Source organism: Opisthocomus hoazin, chromosome 11, assembly GCF_030867145.1.
Source record: "Opisthocomus hoazin isolate bOpiHoa1 chromosome 11, bOpiHoa1.hap1, whole genome shotgun sequence".
In the NCBI taxonomy this organism is placed as follows: Eukaryota; Metazoa; Chordata; class Aves; order Opisthocomiformes; family Opisthocomidae; genus Opisthocomus; species Opisthocomus hoazin.
In genome coordinates this window covers 14,411,008-14,431,970 of record NC_134424.1, presented here as the reverse complement: position 1 = coordinate 14,431,970, position 20,963 = coordinate 14,411,008, and the positions used below count along the sequence as shown (strand labels likewise).

General features: G+C 35.2%; 1 protein-coding gene across 5 annotated transcripts in view; it reads right to left on the bottom strand.

Moving 5' to 3' along the window:
• DNAH12 (dynein axonemal heavy chain 12) overlaps positions 1-20,963 on the bottom strand; it is a 73,199-nt gene that overhangs the window by 29,358 nt on the left and 22,878 nt on the right. For all 5 annotated transcript variants that reach the window (XM_075433093.1, XM_075433092.1, XM_075433095.1 and 2 more), the window contains 23 exons: positions 20,051-20,245; positions 19,713-19,834; positions 19,293-19,575; positions 18,545-18,664; positions 18,001-18,157; positions 17,593-17,765; positions 15,937-16,089; positions 15,283-15,522; positions 13,273-13,518; positions 12,863-12,982; positions 12,063-12,172; positions 10,991-11,174; positions 10,334-10,474; positions 9,344-9,427; positions 9,072-9,260; positions 8,259-8,378; positions 7,287-7,475; positions 6,462-6,613; positions 5,626-5,764; positions 5,374-5,540; positions 4,102-4,357; positions 1,700-1,999; positions 352-530 (listed from right to left, as the gene is read on the bottom strand). In XM_075433093.1, the coding sequence (XP_075289208.1) occupies positions 352-530; positions 1,700-1,999; positions 4,102-4,357; positions 5,374-5,540; positions 5,626-5,764; positions 6,462-6,613; positions 7,287-7,475; positions 8,259-8,378; positions 9,072-9,260; positions 9,344-9,427; positions 10,334-10,474; positions 10,991-11,174; positions 12,063-12,172; positions 12,863-12,982; positions 13,273-13,518; positions 15,283-15,522; positions 15,937-16,089; positions 17,593-17,765; positions 18,001-18,157; positions 18,545-18,664; positions 19,293-19,575; positions 19,713-19,834; positions 20,051-20,245 (4,019 nt within the window). The remainder of the gene's footprint in view (positions 1-351; positions 531-1,699; positions 2,000-4,101; positions 4,358-5,373; positions 5,541-5,625; positions 5,765-6,461; positions 6,614-7,286; positions 7,476-8,258; positions 8,379-9,071; positions 9,261-9,343; positions 9,428-10,333; positions 10,475-10,990; positions 11,175-12,062; positions 12,173-12,862; positions 12,983-13,272; positions 13,519-15,282; positions 15,523-15,936; positions 16,090-17,592; positions 17,766-18,000; positions 18,158-18,544; positions 18,665-19,292; positions 19,576-19,712; positions 19,835-20,050; positions 20,246-20,963) is intronic.

Below are 20,963 nucleotides of genomic sequence, written 5' to 3'. Positions count from 1 at the left end.
AAATGAAAGTCCAGTGGCTGCAGGCAAAACTGACGTCCATCTTCACCGGTAACAAAGGCCTAGCAGGAGCAGAGCACCCACCTGATTTCTACACAGAAATGTTTCTATAACAACCAAAGAATATACTCAAAGACTCTCAGGAGAAAAACTTATCATTATTCACTTTTGGATAGAAAAAGCAGAGGCATAAGAGAAAAATCAGTTAATTTCCATCCAAAAAGGTGTAACACCACAGACACTTCTGTGGATGCATAAAGGGGAGGAGACATACAAAAACAACAGCCCATAAAATTGGATATACTCAATTATCAACTACTGCTTAGAGGTCTTACTAATACAGATTGTACGCACCTGAAAACTACAAGGTTCATTCTTGTTTTGTGGATTTGATTATATTCATCCAGACACTGCTCCACAACATCACCGAACAGCTGAATGCTTGGAATTTCAACATAAAGTCTTTCACCTCCCTCATGTTCTGGAACCATGTAGTCACCAAAAAACAAACTTCTCATGTTTTCTTCAGTTACCTATGGTAAATATTCAACAAATTATGAAGTAAAATTTGATATTTAATGAACATATTCCTCATTGTAATTTTAGTAAACAATGGAGGATGTAGACAAATACTTGAGACATCAGAACAAGCACTCTGAAATATTTTGACTCACAGACAACACGCACTTCAAAATACTCTATTTCCCATATTAAACAATATACTTTTTCTTAATGTGTTCTTGAAATACATTTGGCTCAAATAGTCATTAACAATCTCATAATCATGACCTTCAGATTACATCAAATTTATACAGATGTATGTTTAGCAATTTTCAATATATTACGAAATGGACAACTAAGACCACGAAGTTATTTCTTCTATACATCAGTTAAATGACAGGGAAAGGAAAAAAGAAAAACAGAAAAAAGGAAGTCAATGCATACAGTATAACATGATTCTGCAACATTTTAAATACATAACAATTACAGAATTCTGTTTACTACACAGTAACTCAGTCACATTTAAAAAGGGAATGTCTCCTTGTCCTGTAAATCAGGTCACTGGAAGGCCATTTAAGAGTATTGATACTTGTATTTCTCCTTGCAGGTACTGTACTATGCACAGATCCCAGCTACTTTGTGACAGTGATCTATAAGTTACCTGTTTTTTTCTGTTATCTCCCATTGCCCAAACATTCGGCACGTGCTGCTACATCTCCGAGAAAAAGTGACAGAATTTTTTTGAAAAGTTGCTCTATGCAGCTACTGATTAATTGGATGCTATATTTCTATGTGCAGACATCTATAGGAGCTTAATAAAACGCTATGCTTGGTAAATTAAAATTTGTAAGATATAAATACTCAGGGTTTTTTGGGTAAATCTGAAAAAATTTTGCACTTTTTAACTGAATAAGAAACAAGTTTTTCTTTCACTGTCAGATACACAAAATATTTTTACGGAAAAGTAGTAAGTACACCCACATTGTAGATTGAATGTTTCTGAAAACGATATTAACGTACAACAGTTAAACCCTTCCAAACAGTTTTACTCTTTTTTTTTTCCCAAAGAAACTGTTTTTCCAAATTCAACTCAAATTTTCAAGCACATTTGATCCAAAATTTCACCTGTGATTGAGAAACTTTCTAGGTCTAAATTTATAATGAAAAGAATTATTTTGAACAGGTTAAACACGATACTCACAGCTGTGTTCCCTTGCTTCAGGTGTGCAAAAACTGAATCAAATGCTTCTTTGAAATGTTCTTTCACAATATCTTTCATTAAATTGAACAACCAGGCTCTATCATTGTCTTCCACTAGACGGTCATAGAAGACACGAAATACCTCATGTACAAACAGCCGAATCATTACGTGTTTGCTTTCAACTGATTTTCTCTTAATGAGCAAGCAGCCATGGATAACACGTGAAAAGTCACGCAGGTTGAATGTATAATGAGATTTGGCTGGTGTGGGCAAAAGATTTTTGATGGCTTTCTTATACACCTTAAGATAATAACAACAAAAAAGAACAAAATCAACAAAACAGAACACCGACCATATTATTATAATAAATCTTAAATGTCTTTTAAAATTTTATTTCACCAAGAAAAACATTTCACACTTAATAAATCCTAATAACGTCTAAAGATCTCAAAGTCCTCTGAATATATCAGATGCACCTCATGCAGTTCTGGAACTAACCTAAATTTGCAAGCTGGAAAAGTAATTGTAGCAACTGTAAAGACCTGTTGTAGGACCAGGAATATCATTCTGATCTCTTCACTTCCTTTAATTATATGATATCCTCCTTAAGTGAAGTATTGAATGATATGTAATGGTAACTTCATAGATTTTCAGTTGTTTGAATCTACTTGTTTGTATATAAACAAATTACACAAAACTAAATAGTCAGTAAAAATGCTGAAGGAATAGACAGATCAAGAAAAGTGTCTTTTGTCTATGTTTTGCTTTAATTTGGAATGCATCAGCTGTCATTAGCTCATGCCATATGACTGAAATAGTGTCATTTCTCATTACACTGAACATAAATACCACGTTGAAGTGAATGCTGACAAAGGAAACTTTTAATCTGTCTCTGTATACTTATAGGTGAAGACAACTATCAAATGTCAACCTGTTAAAAAAAGAAGTACAGTAAAATCAAGTTTTACAGGCTTGACTATATCCATTGCACTGAGTACACATTTCACCTGTTGTCCCACGTCCAAAGCCAATTCCAAAGCCCAGTTCTTCTATCATACTTTAACCCTAGGAGTTGGAAGGTATTTCTTACCAGGACAAAATCCATGTTAGAACACAGTCTCTAGCAGCTAAATGTGTAAGAGTCTAACAGCACAAACAAACTTTGATGCAGTCTGATGAGAAGTACCTGCATGACTGTATTAAAAGACAGCACTGAAACTGGTCTAAGATGTACATGTAGTCAAACGCACTCAAATTGCTAGTAGCTGCTACTCTTCTCTTTAAAGCAAAACTTGCGGATTTCTTGCGAATTACTTTTTTGTTTGTTTGTTTGTTTGTTTTGGAAGGATTAATTGAACCTACAAAAAGATTTCTAGTGGCAGTAGTCAGTCAGCTTTGTGATTCATCTGTTGAACGTACCATCTAACGATATTTCTGAAATACCAGCTCTGCAAGTCCTTGGAATGAGATGGATTCAGTCTTCAGTATGTCCTTGGGTATAAGTAGAACTAATGGAAAAGTCTGAGAAAGGCCTCAGTTCTGCAGTAGAAGGAAGTCACATCCCCCATGAGAATTTCGCCATTTGATTTTGCCTTTGAAGCTGATCAGATTTTCTGTCAGAATTATTCATTGGTCAAATATTAGCTACCTTATGCATTTCCATGATGAATACTTATAGTAGGCAACAGATTTGTTCACACTGCTACTGATTTCTGCTACACAATAAGCCAACAAAGCTATACGTTGATATTGCGTCTGTAACTTACTGCTTCTTTGCAAAAATGTCATGAATTGCCATTCCCTTTTTTAGGTGTATGGTACACTGCAAATGTGATACTTGCCAAAATCTGTACCATAGAACTTCACAAAACATTTGGAAATTCCATACAGCTGGGCCTAATGGCTTTCAGTTTCACAACACTTACGTGATGCCTTTTGTCATACTGGAGTCAAGATTCTACAAAGCTGCATGTTCACGTTGGCTTCCTTAGTGTGCTGTGATGTGTTCATAACTAGCATAAAAATTAGGAGGGGAAGGAGAAAAGTGGAGGGGGTGATTTCTTCATTCTTAGTCTCTCTGGAAGGAATTTTGGAAGGGTTGCAATTGATATTTTCATTTTGTCTAGAGATTCCAGTCTCATCTACTTGACATTATGTGGACTAGTACCATAGACCCCACATTAACACAAATTCAAAGACAAATCTCCTAGAATAAGAAGGTTACTGCAGCACGAAAAACTAAGACAATTTTGTCAAAGCAGATGTAAGAAGAGGATGTACATTAAAAATAACAAAGAACAAAATATCTAAAATCTCTACTTCATCAATTACATTATTACAGAACCAGTGGAACTTTACTGAACAATTCAAAAGCAGCTTCTATCACAGTGTTTGCCTCTTACCTCTAAAGTGGCAGTGACAATTTGATTTCCAACTGTGAAGAACTCAGAAGAAAATTCACTAGTCTGTAGGTAGAAAGCTACTACAGTAGAGAAGATGCGGACCATTGTTTCATCGCTAAAAGGATTAATAGTGCAAATGTTGAAGTGTCGCAAAAATCGAGGGGTAACAGGATTTCTCCCACCGCCTGGAGGCCCCATGGCAGCAAGCAGCAGTACATCAACAAGTGTAATTTTAGATGTATCCTTCAAATCATACCTTCAAAACAAATTGCAATGTGACATTTAAATAGTTACGGATATAAAACATTTTTTACAGCTTAGATACATATGTACTTAAGAATATAAAAAGTATAGCATGTAATATATAACAGTATATATATTTTTATATATTTTGTATTTTTAAAACAAACAAACAAAAAACCAATTAGTCTTATAACTATGTGCCAGCTAATCTCATCACATCATATGCTGGTCTGAAAGAAAGATTATTTGCTTAAACTGGGTTACATAAAACTGGACATGAAATTTTGAGATAATTATTTAAAACTGTAATACAGCAAGATATATTATCTCTATTCAAGAGCAACAGATATTTGAGAAGTGCCTGGAATCACAGAATAATTCAGGCTGGAGGTGACCTCCAGAGAGCACCCGTTCCAATCTAAGAAGAGCCAAAAACCTCAAAAGCAGAGAAGATCTTTAGCTTATTTTACTTCATGCCTATTACCAGATCTCATTTCATTGTTATCTAACAAAATTATTCTGAAATGTTGTTAAAAACAAATGTGGTGACTAATAAAATCTTGGATGACAGTAAAAACCAATGCAATGAGTAAAACCAAAAGTTTTATATAATGGCATATATATATATATATATGTATATATAACTACCAATTCACTTTGAAGAGGAAAAGAAAGGAAAGAAACAAGGAAGTGCACTGGAAAAATAAAAACAATGAAAAACACAGACATAAAAAATCCAGGTGTAAAGGAACGATTTATTTATATATACAAACACTGCTGAAGTTCAGCAATAAAACCGTCTAAAAAACCCCAAACAAATCTGATGATCCGTTCCTAAATTGAAAAGTCACTTAAAGACTAACACAGAAGTTGCTTCAACTTTAAATAACATATTTTTATATAAACCAAAGCCATCCTAACATTTACAAAGCACTTTAAGAAAGTTTTGAAAGTAAAATTCAAGTGAATAAATAATTATAACAACAAATGTAATAATAAAAAAATTTCAATTGTATTTCAAATAATTACCAAAATCCATGGTCAAAGAACTGTCTTAGAAGTTCTATAGGAGGCTGTGCACCATACTTCTCCAAAGCAGGCATATTCATATCATCTACAAAGACAATGCACTTTTTTCCCACTGGAGGGCCAAAGACTCCTTTGCGCCTCTTGTCCAGCCTGGCCATAATAATGTTCTGTGATGCAGATGGGAATATTCAAAACAGATTAAATATTCATACATGTTCTCTTTTTGTAACATAAATTATCTGTTCTACTAACCTGGGTCTGATTGGCACTGGTTCGAGCTGAAAAATTAATGAAGAAGGGAAAGTAGCGCTCCTTTTCCAAGTTGTTCATTAACTTGTTCTTGACGTACACAGATTTCCCAGTACCTGTTGGTCCCACTAAAAGCAGCGGTCTTCATAAAGAAAGCAAGCAGAAATCTAACAAACTATAAACTGATTGCAACTAGAAGTCAAAGGTTTTATGAAGTTGCCCTGCTTGTTCTACCTCTGAAAACATTACATGCCTTAAGAAGCAACTAAAATCCTTTTTTTCATATAACCCTCTCATCATTTTAGTTTGCTCCCACCAACAACACACAGTGGACAAAGAGAAAGACACATTTATCATTCCCTCATTCTACTGGCTTTGGAGGAGTATGTATGAACATACACGAAAGTAAAATTTCTTCTGATTGGTCTTGCAGGAGTTTAAATTTCATAAAACTTTCAGCCTTGAAATTTAACCTGAGGCTGGTTTGTATTATCTTATATGATCTGACCAGAGCTAATAAAACTGATTTTGAGATGACTAAAGAAAGAAAAAAAAAAATTCATTACCAAAGAAGAAAGAGGGTATAAAACAAGTTTGGGCTGTCGTAACAGCATCATCGGAACAATCGTACTGAAACTGGATTATAATAAGGCTTCATTAAAAAAACCCAAAATAGACTTTAAGGCAACAAAGTGTACTGTTTGTAGTAAATGTCTATTTTTAACAGACCAAATAAACTTTGAGGGCTTGATAAAACCATTGAAGTAATGGAAAGAATAAGGGATATTTCTACCTATGAACAATATTTCAGAAACTGGCACTGAAGGGACATAACTTACTTTCCACATGAAACGAATAGCTCTATCAAATACGTATATCGGACTGTATCCATAGTTGGGACTATAATATCTTGAATCTTCACATTTTTATCACTGTAATTAATATTTTTAATAAATCTGTTCCAATGAACCCAACATCCTCTGCCTTTCAGCTAGGAAGAAATACAGATGTAAAACAGAATGGTGTTACTTCTATACATATGGAAGGTTTTGTCTACTACGCCACTGACAAATGAAAATAATGAATTTTAACAACTTAACAAATATTAAATGATTCAGAAGTTCATATATTTAGTTTGCTTTATCTCACTAACAAAGTGTTACTTACCTAAGCTTAGACTCCTTTTTTTTCTTAAAGATTTTGCTCAGCCAAACAAAAACCCAACAGAAGTACATATGTAAAAATTAGAAAGTGTAATTATAATACAACATTTCTAATGGATACTATAAACAAAATTCTAATACGAGCAAACTGCTTATGTGCTCAACAGCCTGCTTTCCTTCTAGACAGCCCCCATCCTTCCTTCTATATGAAACCAGATTTGAGTCTGTCAGCTTAGCTTTAGCTACAGAGTAACTATAATGTGGCAACATTATAAATAGAACTGATGTGTATATTTTGTTACTTTCTAAAAAAATTTGGTCAGCATATTAGTATTAAAAAAAGAAAAATAAATTAAAAATGCACTGTAGGATTTGATCCAACATCAACACTCTGCAACACCCAACAATCTTTGTAAAGTTACAATATCCATCTGTCTATATTTTCCTGCCTTTCCGACTGTAAGAATCTACCTCAGCCAGCGGAGAAGCAATCAATCATACCTCATACAGGTAGTCATAGACCAAGCCTTTCTCTTCAAAGGGACACTCCCATTTTCCCACACTCGTTGGTACAGGATTTATTCCAGATTTCCCAGCCAAAGTTTCCCTCAAGAAATTATCAAAAATTATCCTGCTGTCACCATCACAAGTTCCACCAATGGACCAGATTGTGGCAAAGGCAAAGCAACCCTACAAGAGCAAAAAGGTCTAAAAAGTTGACATATTATATGAATCTTGCACAGTCTGATTAATAAACATAATTCTGAAAAATACCGTTAAGCGGATAGGTGTTACAGGTTACCCTTGTATAGCCCTGGTCTAAAGAGATTTAGAAATCTGATTAAAGACAGAGCAAAGAAAGAACCTTATTTAAGGATATATATGTATGACAAAAAATAAAGGCCACTGAATAAAGCATTACATCACATGTAAAAGCCTGATTAGAAAATCCTGAGACCACAGGATTGAGGTTTTATCACAAACAGGATCTAGGAATTTTCTAATTCAATTTTAAATAAATACTTTTACATTCTGTTTTTTTCACTTTTTATAAGGATAGTCATATAAGGTCAGACAGAGCATACAACTAATATAACTCTCAGAAAACACTCTTCCCAAGGAAATCTTGCTCAAACAAGCCAATCAGTATTACATGAGCACTTATTTCCTTTAAGGGAAACAAGACACTTTGCTTTGGCTAATTACTTGGTTAGTTAAAAAGCACATTTAACAAAAACATTATTTATCTCAGTTAATTGGAAAAATAGGTAAATATTTAATCATATTTGTAACTTGTAAGACGTGTCTCATCTGGGCATCTCCAAAGTTTGGAGGGAGGGAGCAAGGAGCTAACAAAATTGTTTTACATGTGTCTTATCCCAAATTAAAGTTGTTCTGATGAGTCAAATTATTTTTGAAGACCAGCATATGCAAAAACAGATGTACATTTTACTACAGGTCAAAAGAACCAACCATAATCCATGCACGGATGTTTCTGTTGGTGGGATCTTCTTGCACAGTTTGACAAATCAACATTTCAAAAAGCCGTGTAAGAGCTACTACAACATTGGTATTGCTTGTAGGTACCAGTTCCTAAGAGATACGAAAGGATGGGTATTATACTTTACGTGTTCATTTAGTTTTTCTTTTGGAGCTAAAATACTAAAATAATTACACAATTAGCTAATTCTGAACAAATATTAGAAGGCAAGGTTTATACTGACTTTCATTCAAAAGATCATTTACCATCCTCTGTCCTTGAAAAGTCAAGACATTTAGCTTGTTAATCGTGTTCATGACTACCATGTGACCACTACAATCATGTAGCTTAAAACAAAAACCTCCACAGAAGCAACTACAGCAATACAAGAGGCAAAAGCCTAAGCACTATATCACACAAAGTTTGCAAGGAACTGCATGTACATCTCCCCTAACAGTTAAAAAAGTACTTCCCTATTCAACATGATATTTTCAAGAATAACAACAACAACAACAACAAAATATATGTACAAAATTATCCTGGGAAGACTTTCCACTCAGTGCTTTGAACACTTATTTCACTTCTGAAAAGAACAAGGCGAAAACTATGATCCACTTGCAATACAAGTCTTGCCTAACATTCTCATTTTGTCTTTCCAAACTGGACCCAAGAGTTGCCCTTCTCAAAACAACAGGAGGGTGCTGCATAATATTCTAATTGTGCTTCTCACGAGATAATAGTCTCCCCCTGGGTAACAGAATGGAAATGGCCACCTAGCTACTACAGGAAAAAAAGGCAAAAAATACCTTGCACTGTTTCTGACGGAGTCTTAATGCTGGTGGTATTAACCAATCAAAAAGTCCCTGCAGAAGATCTTTATGTCCCTTTAAGTTAAGCGGTTCAGGCAGTTTACTCAACCAAGAGGTAACAAGTGGCCTCCAGCCCAGCTGAGAAGGTTCCAAGTAAATCATGCCACAACGACTGACTGTAGCAGGCTAAGGAAAAATTGTAATTTCATTTTATTATACATTTAATATATTGAACTTTGTTTTATATTTTCATTAAATACAACACTTACTGATGCCTGTGAAAGATCCATTGTTTCAAAAATAAGATTCATCTGAAGGGACATTTGGATGATTTCCCCACTCATCAAACAAAGCTTTAATAATGAAAAATAAAAAAATCACAAGCAAGATTAGGAAAAAAATATTTAGTCATAAATTATGCTTCCTATCACAGGAGCTGTATATGAAAATCAGCAAAACCAAGTATAACCAAAGGCAAGGTCAACCATAAAATGTTTAATCACTTGGAGCATTAATTATTTCTTTTTAAGCTTTAGCTAAATTTTTCACTTAAACCATAGTAATCCACATTATCCTACCAGTAGGTTCATTACAGGTAACTATCAATCCTGTGTATGACAGGATAAAGAAAAGACAGCAAGCAGAAAGGATAAAGGATATCTGCCGCTATTGTTGCTAATACTGAAGCATTCCAGCTGGAGACTCACCATTCCTATTTATTAAAATAAAAGTGCAGTTTGAGTATTCTGACACACTATCATCCAGAACTTAAACTTGAAATGTCGTCTCTAATTTTTATATTCACTTTGAGATTCCTAAGGCCCATTTTCAGAAGTCCTGTGCGGTTACAACTTTGACTTCAGAAGTCATTAATTTTGAAAACACAACTCTCTGTCTTGCGATTGTCTTTAGATGTAAGTGCCTAAGTTTGTGCAAGTTTTGAAACTGTGGGATTTACATGAAATATAATTAAATGTATTTTTTTAAATTTAAATTTCAGTTATTTATGTTGCATACTTACAATATGACATCAAGGAAATACTATACATTTAATGTTTTATAGCAGTGAGTTGATCCTGTGATTATGATTCCAATAAAGCAAAGTAAAAAAAAAAAAGCTTACAACTTGTTACCAAAGTCACTTTGCACTTGCTTTTTTCAAATGCCAGGCATGTTGTTCGCATTTATGGTTTTATATATAGAATATTTGCAAAATGTCACATTATTTTATTTAGGCATTTATTTCCACTGACTGATACCTTTCTGTTGTCATCCAGAACTGTGTTCATGCTTTCTATCCACAGAGTATCAATTGGACCATCAAAGATAACCCATTTGCGTTCAGGAGTCTCAGATAATGCAAATTCTCTGAAAGTATTAGCAATTATACCATCTGTCCACTGGAGGAGAAGAATGTAGGAATGAAAAGTAAGACACAGTATACATAGTTCAATTTAAATACGAATTCAACAGTTTACAATGCAGACTAATGGAGGTCTGACATATACAGGAAAAGGACAAAAAAAGAAAGCACTAAAAATACTACAAAGCAGAAAAAACAGACGGGATTATCAGCTCCTAGTGTTGAACTCATACTGGCCTGTTTGTTGCTTTTTTCTTAAAACCAGACCAGTAATTTAATTTATAGCACAGCCCTATAAAGACTGTCTGGAGTCCAGGGAACAGATGAAGAAATGCTGTCTGGAATCAGGACTTAAAAACCAGAAGCAGTAGCCTTGTGAACTGCCTTTCCTGACCCTGAAAACAACTGTGGAATAACACCATGAGTTAAGCTGAAGTCAGAACACGCTTACACAACCATGCTCATACAAACCCCATGAAAGCCACAGCAGGTGAGAGGAAGAAACAGATAGAGGTGGGCAATTACTATACACTTTTTCTAAAACATACATTACCTCATGGGATACCGTATCAAACTGCCCAAAAAGCTGACCCATAGTGATTGATTTTGGGTTCACAGTTCTAAAAATTACTTTTTCTTCTTCACCATAACCACGCTCTTTCATAAGAGACAGTGTATCTGCCAACACATGTAGAACTTTGGTCTTCCCAGAAAAGGGTTCCCCTACCAGCATAAAGCTGTTAGATGGGGAAAGAAAAAAAAGGTATTAATAAATTTGTCTTGCAATTTAGACTTTTACAGACCACATGAAGGCCAATAGCATCATTCATATGCTTAAAGCTAACTTTCACCTAATTTTCAAAAAGCAGAGCAATTAAATCTGGCTTGTATCTAGGAAACATCAATTACACAAAACCTGTTTATTCGCACACACAAATCTGATTGCACAGCCCCAGTACTCAAGTTGCCCTCTAAAACATAGATTTACTACCACACTAGTTCCTTTATTTGCTGAATCAAAGATTACTTTCTAGCTTATTTGCAGTCTAGACAGAGTTTATAACAAAGTTCTGGAAGAACACAAACAGTATGAACATGTACTACACACACACACACACAAATCAAAAGATCTTTGCCCACATTTCAAAATAACTTTTTTAGTCACCCAGCAGAGGGATGCGACTAAAACAATGTCACATTGAAAAGATTAATTAATGAGCTTAATATTAACAATCATACAACTAATGTCATATTGTATATATGTTCTCCACACAGTTGCTATTGAGTAATAAGAGCTAGGAATAAAATGGCAGAGATCTGATAACTAATATTTTAATACTGACAAACATTTACAGTCTTAAGTCTTCACCATACTGACATCTGCACCTAAAATCATTACACAGGTGAGGCTGCCTCCGATATCAAGAGCAGTACAATTCCTCAGATACAGATTTACAAGAATTTTGGTACAGGTAAAAGCAGTATCAGTGGCCAACTGTTCCAATACAAGTAGAAATTTACATTTTGCCACACTTAAGACCTTTTATGTTTGACATAAATAACCACTGCAGTGTAAGCCAAAATTACAACACATACTGCTTGTGACACTGTAATGAGAATCTTACCCATGTCTAACAATCATCATTTCATATGTCTGGATCATTTTCTCTATAAAAGCTTTTACAGGTTGGACATTATGTCGAATGCAACATTCGGTGGCACATTCCAGAAAATCCTAAAATCAAAACAGATCATAATCTTATCATTGTTACAATTCAAATACTGTCTTGGACTACATTAGAACAGTTTATGCTCATCAATAAGTTTTTCAAACTAATTAATAATTGAAATACTATTAATCAGAATATAGCAGACATCCCTGGAGAAAAAAAAATCACTTCTGTACTTCATATGCTAGGAACAGGAGTTAACTACAATTTTTATCTTGAAGAGACAGCATATCACCATCAGGAACCCAACAGTGTGCTTTGGAAAAATACGCTTTTAAAGAGACTCTAGGATTTATTGGACATTTTTAAACAGTTAATCCATTTTGTCTTTTCCAACACATTCATCTTCTTTCCAAACATCCTCCTACAAAGAAGCTACACTTTGATGGTTGTTATAAACAAAAGAAAATACAAACACAAAGTTTAATTTCACTTAATTATGTACAAAAATTAGGAAAGAAATCAGCCAAAGACCCTAAAACTTGGCAAATCTGCAGGTCAGTTTCTGATCTACCGGATGTCTTACACTTCTGGATGTAAGGGAACACAAGAATTTTCTTTGCCTCTAAGTTTCATGGCAAACAGTCAGCAATTTTCCTTATCTGGCAGCAAGTCACAAATTACTGTATTAATTACACTTGCTTAAAAACAAAAAACCAACGATTACGACCAAGGAAAATTATAAGTGTACTTACATTGTAGTCTGCATCAGGAAGCTTGATTCCAGGAAATAAATCACTAGTTATACCCATGAACAGAGGTATGTCATGTGACAAAAACTTGGGCTCGTTCACATCCTTAATTGATCTAAGAAGCTAGAGGGAATACATATACATTTTACTGTTCTTCTTAAAAAGACAGAATAAACTGTTCAGCAATTAATCTAATATGTAATAAAGATTAATTAATTAAATGGTGCTTTTAATAAGCAGTTAAGCACAACTGTGTGATCATCAGCATACTAGAAAGTGCAGCATGTATTTTATTATCTCCATTTCCAAAGCTAAGAAACACGGCTCAGCAATGTGACAAGACGTGGTGGAACTGCCTTCAGAACTACATCCATCTGTAAAATTCCTTAAGAATTATTCTCTCAGGAACTCACCAATACATCTTCATCTTCCATGGGAAATTTCAGTTTTAGATTCCCAGCAGCCACCAACACAGCTTTCACTGCTCGCATACCATAGTCATAGTGATACTGAGAGGAAAGCTGTTCTGAACAAAGCCTGTAGGTCATTACTATCTTCACCGAGAGTGACTTCGCATTCAAAAATCCGTATGAATAGAGCGAAATTTCTGCTATCAGAGCATAGTTAGGAACCATCATTGCTACTGTTCGGAAAAGAACCTGAAACACATACCCAAAGAAATATCTTTAAATAATTAATTTATTCAGGAATAGAAAGTAATGCAGAACTATGTCATGTGATGGATCAGTAATCTTCCCATCACCGTATTTCTAACTGAAAATAGTAACAGCATTTTAAATGAAGTACTGTTTAGTACAATGAGGTAAGCTGTGGATCATTTTAAACTGTTACAGTGGAAGGCAGTGGCCTGCAGAACATTTGGGATCCAATGAAACAGAAGAATTACCAATGTTTGCGGCTTACGACTCACTAGGAAGCTAATGTAAGTAAGCTGCCATCAAGATCCATCTGATCGTACAATCTGGTGCAAAAAAAAAGCATTGTCTCTCCCAGCTCTTTTCCCTCACCACTGCCTCAAGGATGCAGTCTGCCTCTTACACTGATACATCCAACACAGCAGAAAGCAAAGGAAGGTGGTGTACATGGCAGATGAGAGAATGCATTTCCCATCTTTAAGCAAGGTGCAACTGGTATACTCTTCACGCTGCATGAGCTCTGCTTTAAGTTAGCATTCACAGTATAGTTCCAACTGAGGCAACTTGCTCTGGCCCAGCAGCATTGTGTGAAGGAAGGGGTTAAAAGGGATTTTAATAGAAGTGGTATTACCTAATAGTTGCTGTGCATTTAAAAAACTGATAGTGCTTATCTATTGTCTAAATTAACTGAAGAAGACAATCTTGCATCTCCATACAAAGGGGTTGGCTCCTCATAGGGGCTGGGAGTCGCCTAGAACCGGTCAAGACCGACCCTGCTGTATGGATGGGAGCCAGGAGAGAACTGAGTTTGCGCAGAAACAAAGGTCAATCAGCGGACACCGTGATGAAGAGGATGGGCCTTCATCTTGGGACCCCCGATGACCACCACTAGGAGGCACTGCACAAGTGCAGCTGGGAGGAGTCTGGAAATTACTTCTTGGAACTAATTATAATATGGAAATGATTTCTTGGAACTGATTTTGATATGCAATGAGGATAGATGCATATGTATATGTGTATTGGGAAATCTAATGTATATGTAATATTTGATCGTATAAATTGAAGAGACACTTTGCTGCTCGGTGCACACGACTTTGGTGGGACTACCACCCGTGCTGCCCGGCGCCGAATAAACATACCTACTTTACAATCTTACAGATTGTGGAGTCTGCTTTCCGCACGTCATGTGCTACGTTGAGTCTTAAGGAACAAATGCTGTTCCAAAAGGCTCCAGATTACTTTGCTAAATCCAAGCCTCCTCAACGAAACAGCTAATCTAGTCAAAACAATCAACTCAAAGCTTCTATTTATTCAAGTACTCTAAGCAAATTCATTACACACATCAAGTGTAGTTCACTAACACGTCTTTTAAATAAGACTACAATAAATGCCATGTAAAAATACTATCTTAAAGCATTTTTTCCAACATACTCCTCCATCTTAAAAAAGTTAGCCTTCAAATCTTCTAATCTACCCACAGCTTGACATTTGCCAGTTTCCTGGCTACAGTATTACAGCCTTTGGCCTGGAAAAATAATAATGAAAAACACTAATAGACAGAAGAAAAATAAAAAATATTTCAAATTCCTTCAAAAAGAATACAGTATTTGGGGAAAGAAAAAAAAAGAGGCTTAGTATGTGCAAATCGTACAAGTACATGTTTATATTCCAGGTGCTACAGTCTGAATTACTACCAGCAATACAACAGTCCCTTAATTTTTTTGAAAAACTCATTCTTAAGCTGAAGCACGTATTTTATTATTTTACCTTCAGATTATCTGGAAGTTCGGAACGTCCTGCATAACCTGGATTCATAGTAATAGCTACAAAACAGTTGGGGTTAAGCTTCAGTTCAGTTCCTTCAAAAATAAATGTTTCTAGTTTTATCTGTATGGCCCTCTGGATGCAAAGGATCTGCTGTGCCACAACAGACAGCACTTCCAGTTCAATGCGATTGAATTCGTCAAAACACGCCCACGCACCTGATGAAGCCAAACCCTTGAAAAACTGCAAATGAAGAAAAATAGCAATAATATCACTAATGGAAGCTTAGAAGATTCAAAAGAAACTAGGAGTATCATGCTGGAATTTTAATTACATGAAAGATACAATTACGATAATAATATCTAAGCCTGTTTAGAGCAAAGATCAGTGATGCACTGAATAACAGTCTTTTCTTGGTTCTAAAGAGCACCAGATCAGAAGCTCCTGATCCTGTGAACTCTTGTTTCTTTCATGTTTTAATTAGCAACTTAATAGGATTTTGTAAAGCACAGAAAATTAAATTTATGTAGAGACCAGTATAGTGTTCAAGCACTGCAGAGCACAGGTGCCATAATTATTTAAGTGTCTCTGCAAAGTAGGGACCCTATAATTTTCATGCTAAAAAATAAAACACAGAATACATTTATTTCTACTTACCTTTCCCATTGCCAGGTAATTGAGGCCATCAGAGCAGTTGAAGACAACGCACTGAAAGGCAAGAGCTTTAGCCAAGTCTTTGGTGGTCTCTGTTTTACCTGTCCCTGCTGGACCCTCTGCGGCACCACCGAGGTTTAAATAAAAGGCTCCAATCTAAGAAACAGAAATAGTTTATGGCAATTATTAGTACTTCATTCACATGAAATTATTCCAAATGAAAACATTAAAATGCACTACATAGTTTCATACAGTCTTTGTATCTAACATAAAAAGTATGGTTATACGAATTTAAAAATAATCTGAAATTTACTCAAGCTTGGAAATATATACAAGAGAATTGAATTTTGACCTTAACAGAGATTAGTTTTATTATCATCATGACCATGACTAGTTACTCAAACTTTAATGGACCCAATCTTTCAGTTCTGGCTCAGATACATTTTTCAAATTCAATTTGATGCAATTACTTGGTTGCTACTCTTTTCTATCCCTGTTTCTCCTTTAATACACTTTTATCTTCATTTCTTTTTCTTTCCCACACTGCTGCCCTTTGTTGCATGTGTATTCCATTGACCATTCACTATTCTCTCCTATAGTCCACTGAAGCAGGAGGAAAATCTGACAGAAAAAAATAAAGTTGCAGACTGAACAAAAACTCAGACGTATTGGGCTTCCAATCCACAGTTACAGGGCCACATCTACATTAACAAGCACTGGGAATACTGTATTAAGACCTTGGTGGGCAAAGGACGAGACTTCCATTTGGCAGAGTGCCAGGCTTCCAACTGCTTTGCTCCAAGATTCAAGGTCTGTGAGCCTAAAACAAACAGACTACCAGCTGCATCATCCTCTCACACCAATATACCTTGATGTTTTGACAAATAGGTACCAAGCATCAGCTACAACCACACCATAAAAACTGAAGGTACCAAGAGGGCAAAAAAATATCTTTAGATGCATCAGTGTTTTCAGACCTTTTCATTATCAAACCCTATGGAGTTTGTGATTAGGTCTCCACAGCGTGAAAATTACCACCTTACAACAGGAGGAGGATGAATGTCTAGGAAAACTTGAAACCATACTCTAGCCAAATAAACTGCAGTGAACAACAGCCAGAAAAGCCATATCTGAGATGACTTTGGTAAGTTTCAGTTGTCAGGTTAGTTGAGGATAGACCAGTACAATAATAAACACCTACATCAAGAGCAGAGATACTAAAAAGTTGCCAAACTGTTGTTCCAGTCCTAGGAACAGTATGATCCTAAGTGGAACAATATGATCCTAAGTGGATCCTTCTCCAATTTATTTAGCAATCGCAGAACATCAGAAAAGGATTTTGTGTTCTTGAAATCTAGACAGCAATAAAAATATTGGGCATTTTTTCCTGTTTGTATTTTAAAAAACACATCCACAACATAACAATCCACTGATGTCACCTTGGTGTACTGTCCAGATTTGTTGTTGTAAGCCAGTTTCATGTTCAATATTCTATAGAAATTACAGTCTTTGAAACATTTTAACAGAAATATCTGTTAACAGATACTAACAGAGTCTGACAGCAACTGCAAGCCCTAAAAATACGGTTGTAACGAACGGTGTAAGAAATACTATACTACAGTAAATACAGAATTTAGTAGCACTGGTGTATGATCATACCAAGGTGCGATAACACCTGTCTGTAAGAGGAGTAATGACAAGGCGTGATGAGTTTCCAAGGTATTCATAGGCATATTTTACATTGCAATTAATGATGCAGACATGAACGTTCTCACATTCCCAATAATATCGTAGTTGTGCAAGCCACTGAAAGTCTGTTTCACTCTGCACGCCTGATAAACACAGAATTGAAAGCAATCGTAAATTATGTTTTAGATAACTGGATTTTCCATTAGGTTTAAATGTAAAACAGCTTTGAAATTATTAATGTTGATGCTCACCTCCAAACACTCACATACATTTCTTCATACTGTTGTATTTTAGGCAGCAAAATCAGACTGGTTAACTATTTTTAATTAACTATGTCTTAAGATATTTGTCAAGAAAAATGTTTTAAAAGGTAATTACCACTTTCTATCATTTCCATGATGACATCTCTAGCATGAACATCAATAGTAACCAAGGCACCCAGTGTAGTCCTTGTTTGCTTTGACAGTTTTCCTCTTACCAGCTCTACAATATCATTAAGTTGAAGCTGAAGCATATCATAATAATCCTTTAAACCCTAGAAGAAAAAAGATTATGAAACCAATTATATGACAGGTTCAAGTGTTCCAGACTTCCTCATGTTGACTAAATACCTTAATGGAGATTGCTTATTAGGCCATTCTTTAACATTGTCATGTTTTTGCATCAATTCTCTCTCGTTCACAGTTACCCATTTAGGTTGCAAAGCTACATTTTAATCCATGCTTTCTTTAAACAAGAATATTGAAGTACCTGAATCAAAGGTATAAATCACTGTACATAAATACATGTGTATGAAACTCATATCCTGATCCTTTTTCAAATTTTATTTTGGTTGTACAAAAATATTTGATCAAGCAAAATGCATTAGCTGAAATGAAAAATTAACAAAAAATTTTAAAAAAGATTATGCATTACTAAGTACCTTTGGCCCACTGCGAAGAACTTCATGTACCTCACTTGTCCAGAACATTTGAGACACACACAATACTACTTGTCCAGGCCACTCCAGAACCCATCTCTTTCTCTCAGTCTCTAGATACGCCTAAAAGAGTTAAATGCAGTATACAAATACAGTGTCAGTGCTTATATATCACAACATAATACAGAAGCATATAATGTGATCTTATTAATATTCTTTGCTAAAAAATACTATTTTCCTATTTTCAAAGTCCAAATGAACTTCTAAATGTTCTTTTCCCCTTAGGTTTGCTATTTGTTACCAAATAATTTTAAAGATTCTTGCACTTATCTTTCCATATTATGTAAATATCCACAACTTGCTAACTTCATACAAAGAAACATTTTCTGGCTAATGTTTTTCTTTTAGGAGCAAGCAAACATATTACAAGTATTGTATTTCTAACTTCTAATGCAATAAAAAAATCCAAATCATTTATTTGCATCAAGTGATATATCCTATAAATACAGTATTGCTGCCAAGCTTTTAAAATAATTTATATTCAGCATTACAGGAAAATAACTCTTATTCAAACCAAACTCTTACTTATCTCACCGGTCTATAAATAAAAGTCATGTTAACGTGCTCCTGATCCCGTAACTTCATCAACTCAGGAAGTATTCAGGAAGAATTTTAGGAAGCCAAGAGACAGCCTTAAAATAAAGAAAGGTCTATTTGTGCCACAGTTAGTAAATTATTACAAACCCCATACCGTTCTTGATCTAGCAATAACATCATGTATACTCTTCAGCATAATATCTTCTACTTGAGTTAACCACTTCTCCACGGCACCTCGAGCTTCAGAAGTAGAAATGGTTGAAATCAGTTCTACATACTCCCCTTCAGAACTATACATTGCTTTAATATCCAAACTGGGAAGGAAATGGAGCTTAGCAATGCCTTCAAAACACTTCTTCAAGTGAGGCTGAACTCTGAGAGGATCCTTAGTCTCTGACAGGATCTCCAACATTTCATCATCAGACAAGAAAAAGAAGCTAAAAAAAATATAGAAAAAAGAAAAAAAAAAGAAAAAAGCCAACTGTATTATCAAGCTGCTTTATAGGCTGACCTTATTCACAACAAAATAAACATTCAGAATCTTTGTTTTTTAAATAGCCAAAACTCATCATACCGGGGAAAGAAGAGACGTTTTTTCTCAAGATAAGCATTAAGTCCTTTCATGATTTTGTCAAGAAGCTCATTACACTTCTGAAGCTTCTCCAATAACCCTATCAAGGACGTTGCAACAAGAACCTGTAACAACAAACACGTGCAAACTGTAAGTTATAAATAAGATCCTTCAAACTGTAAAAGTTGTTCAAATAACGTACAACATGGCTTTGTTCCTAGAAAGCCTAGGCAACCAATGTAGTAGTTCATTGTATATACTCTGAAAACAAAAGCATTGACAAGAAAAAACAAACCAGACAGAAGCTCCTGTTTCCTTTTAGTATTGTATGTTTTCCTTACCTTTGGGTCTTTGGCACAATACTTCATAATATCCCTCCAGTGTCTGTCCACAGTCTGAAAGTGATGCCCCTCTTCTGGCATCTGTTGCATAATATCCTCAGAAGAAAAAATGGGTTCCAAATAAAGCCACTGTGCTTGCACTTTCAGCCACTCATCAATAATCTCCTGAATCTGAATTAAGCGATTTTCCCATTCCTTAATAAATATTTAAAGAATGTTACCATAATATTTCCAAACAAGTCATGTTAGAGAGAATAAATACAGGAAAGGTAGACACTGTGGTACGCTAGTTCCCAAGAAGAAAATTAAAATGTCTAGCAGTAAACAAAATAAAAGAAAAAATATTTACGCCTATTTAGGTTCTTTGACGTATACAGATGGCCAACGGAGTTCAGAAAGCTTAACTGACCTGGAAGTGAATTTTCCAAAATGCAATTATCACTTTAGTGATATTTTAACAACTTCATGGTTAAGTAATATCCAGGAGGCTACCAGTGGCAAATTTTGTTTCATCTCCCCACAGCAAGGAGCTCTTGGTTTGCACCTGAATTACAGCAGGGACACAAAAATACCAGAAAGGCCATACTAGATCCCGCCAGCCCAGTATCCTGTCCCTAAAGTGAACAATAGCAGATACTTCTGGAAGAGCCTGGAGAGGCTGCCTGTAAAGGGTAAATACTACTTATGTTCACTGAGCCTGCTTGAACCTGAAGATTTCCTACACAGACAACCAAAAACTAGTGAAAGTAAATGCAAAGCTATTTCACCAGCTTCTCTCCCGTCAACAAGTCATGGTGTTAGCACCACAAAGACTACTGTAGCCCTGAAAATATAAAAGCAGGTGTGAAGCAATCCCATCATTGTTCTGAGGCCTTATTAAAAAAAAACCTTCTCCCAGCTCTCAGGTAATTTC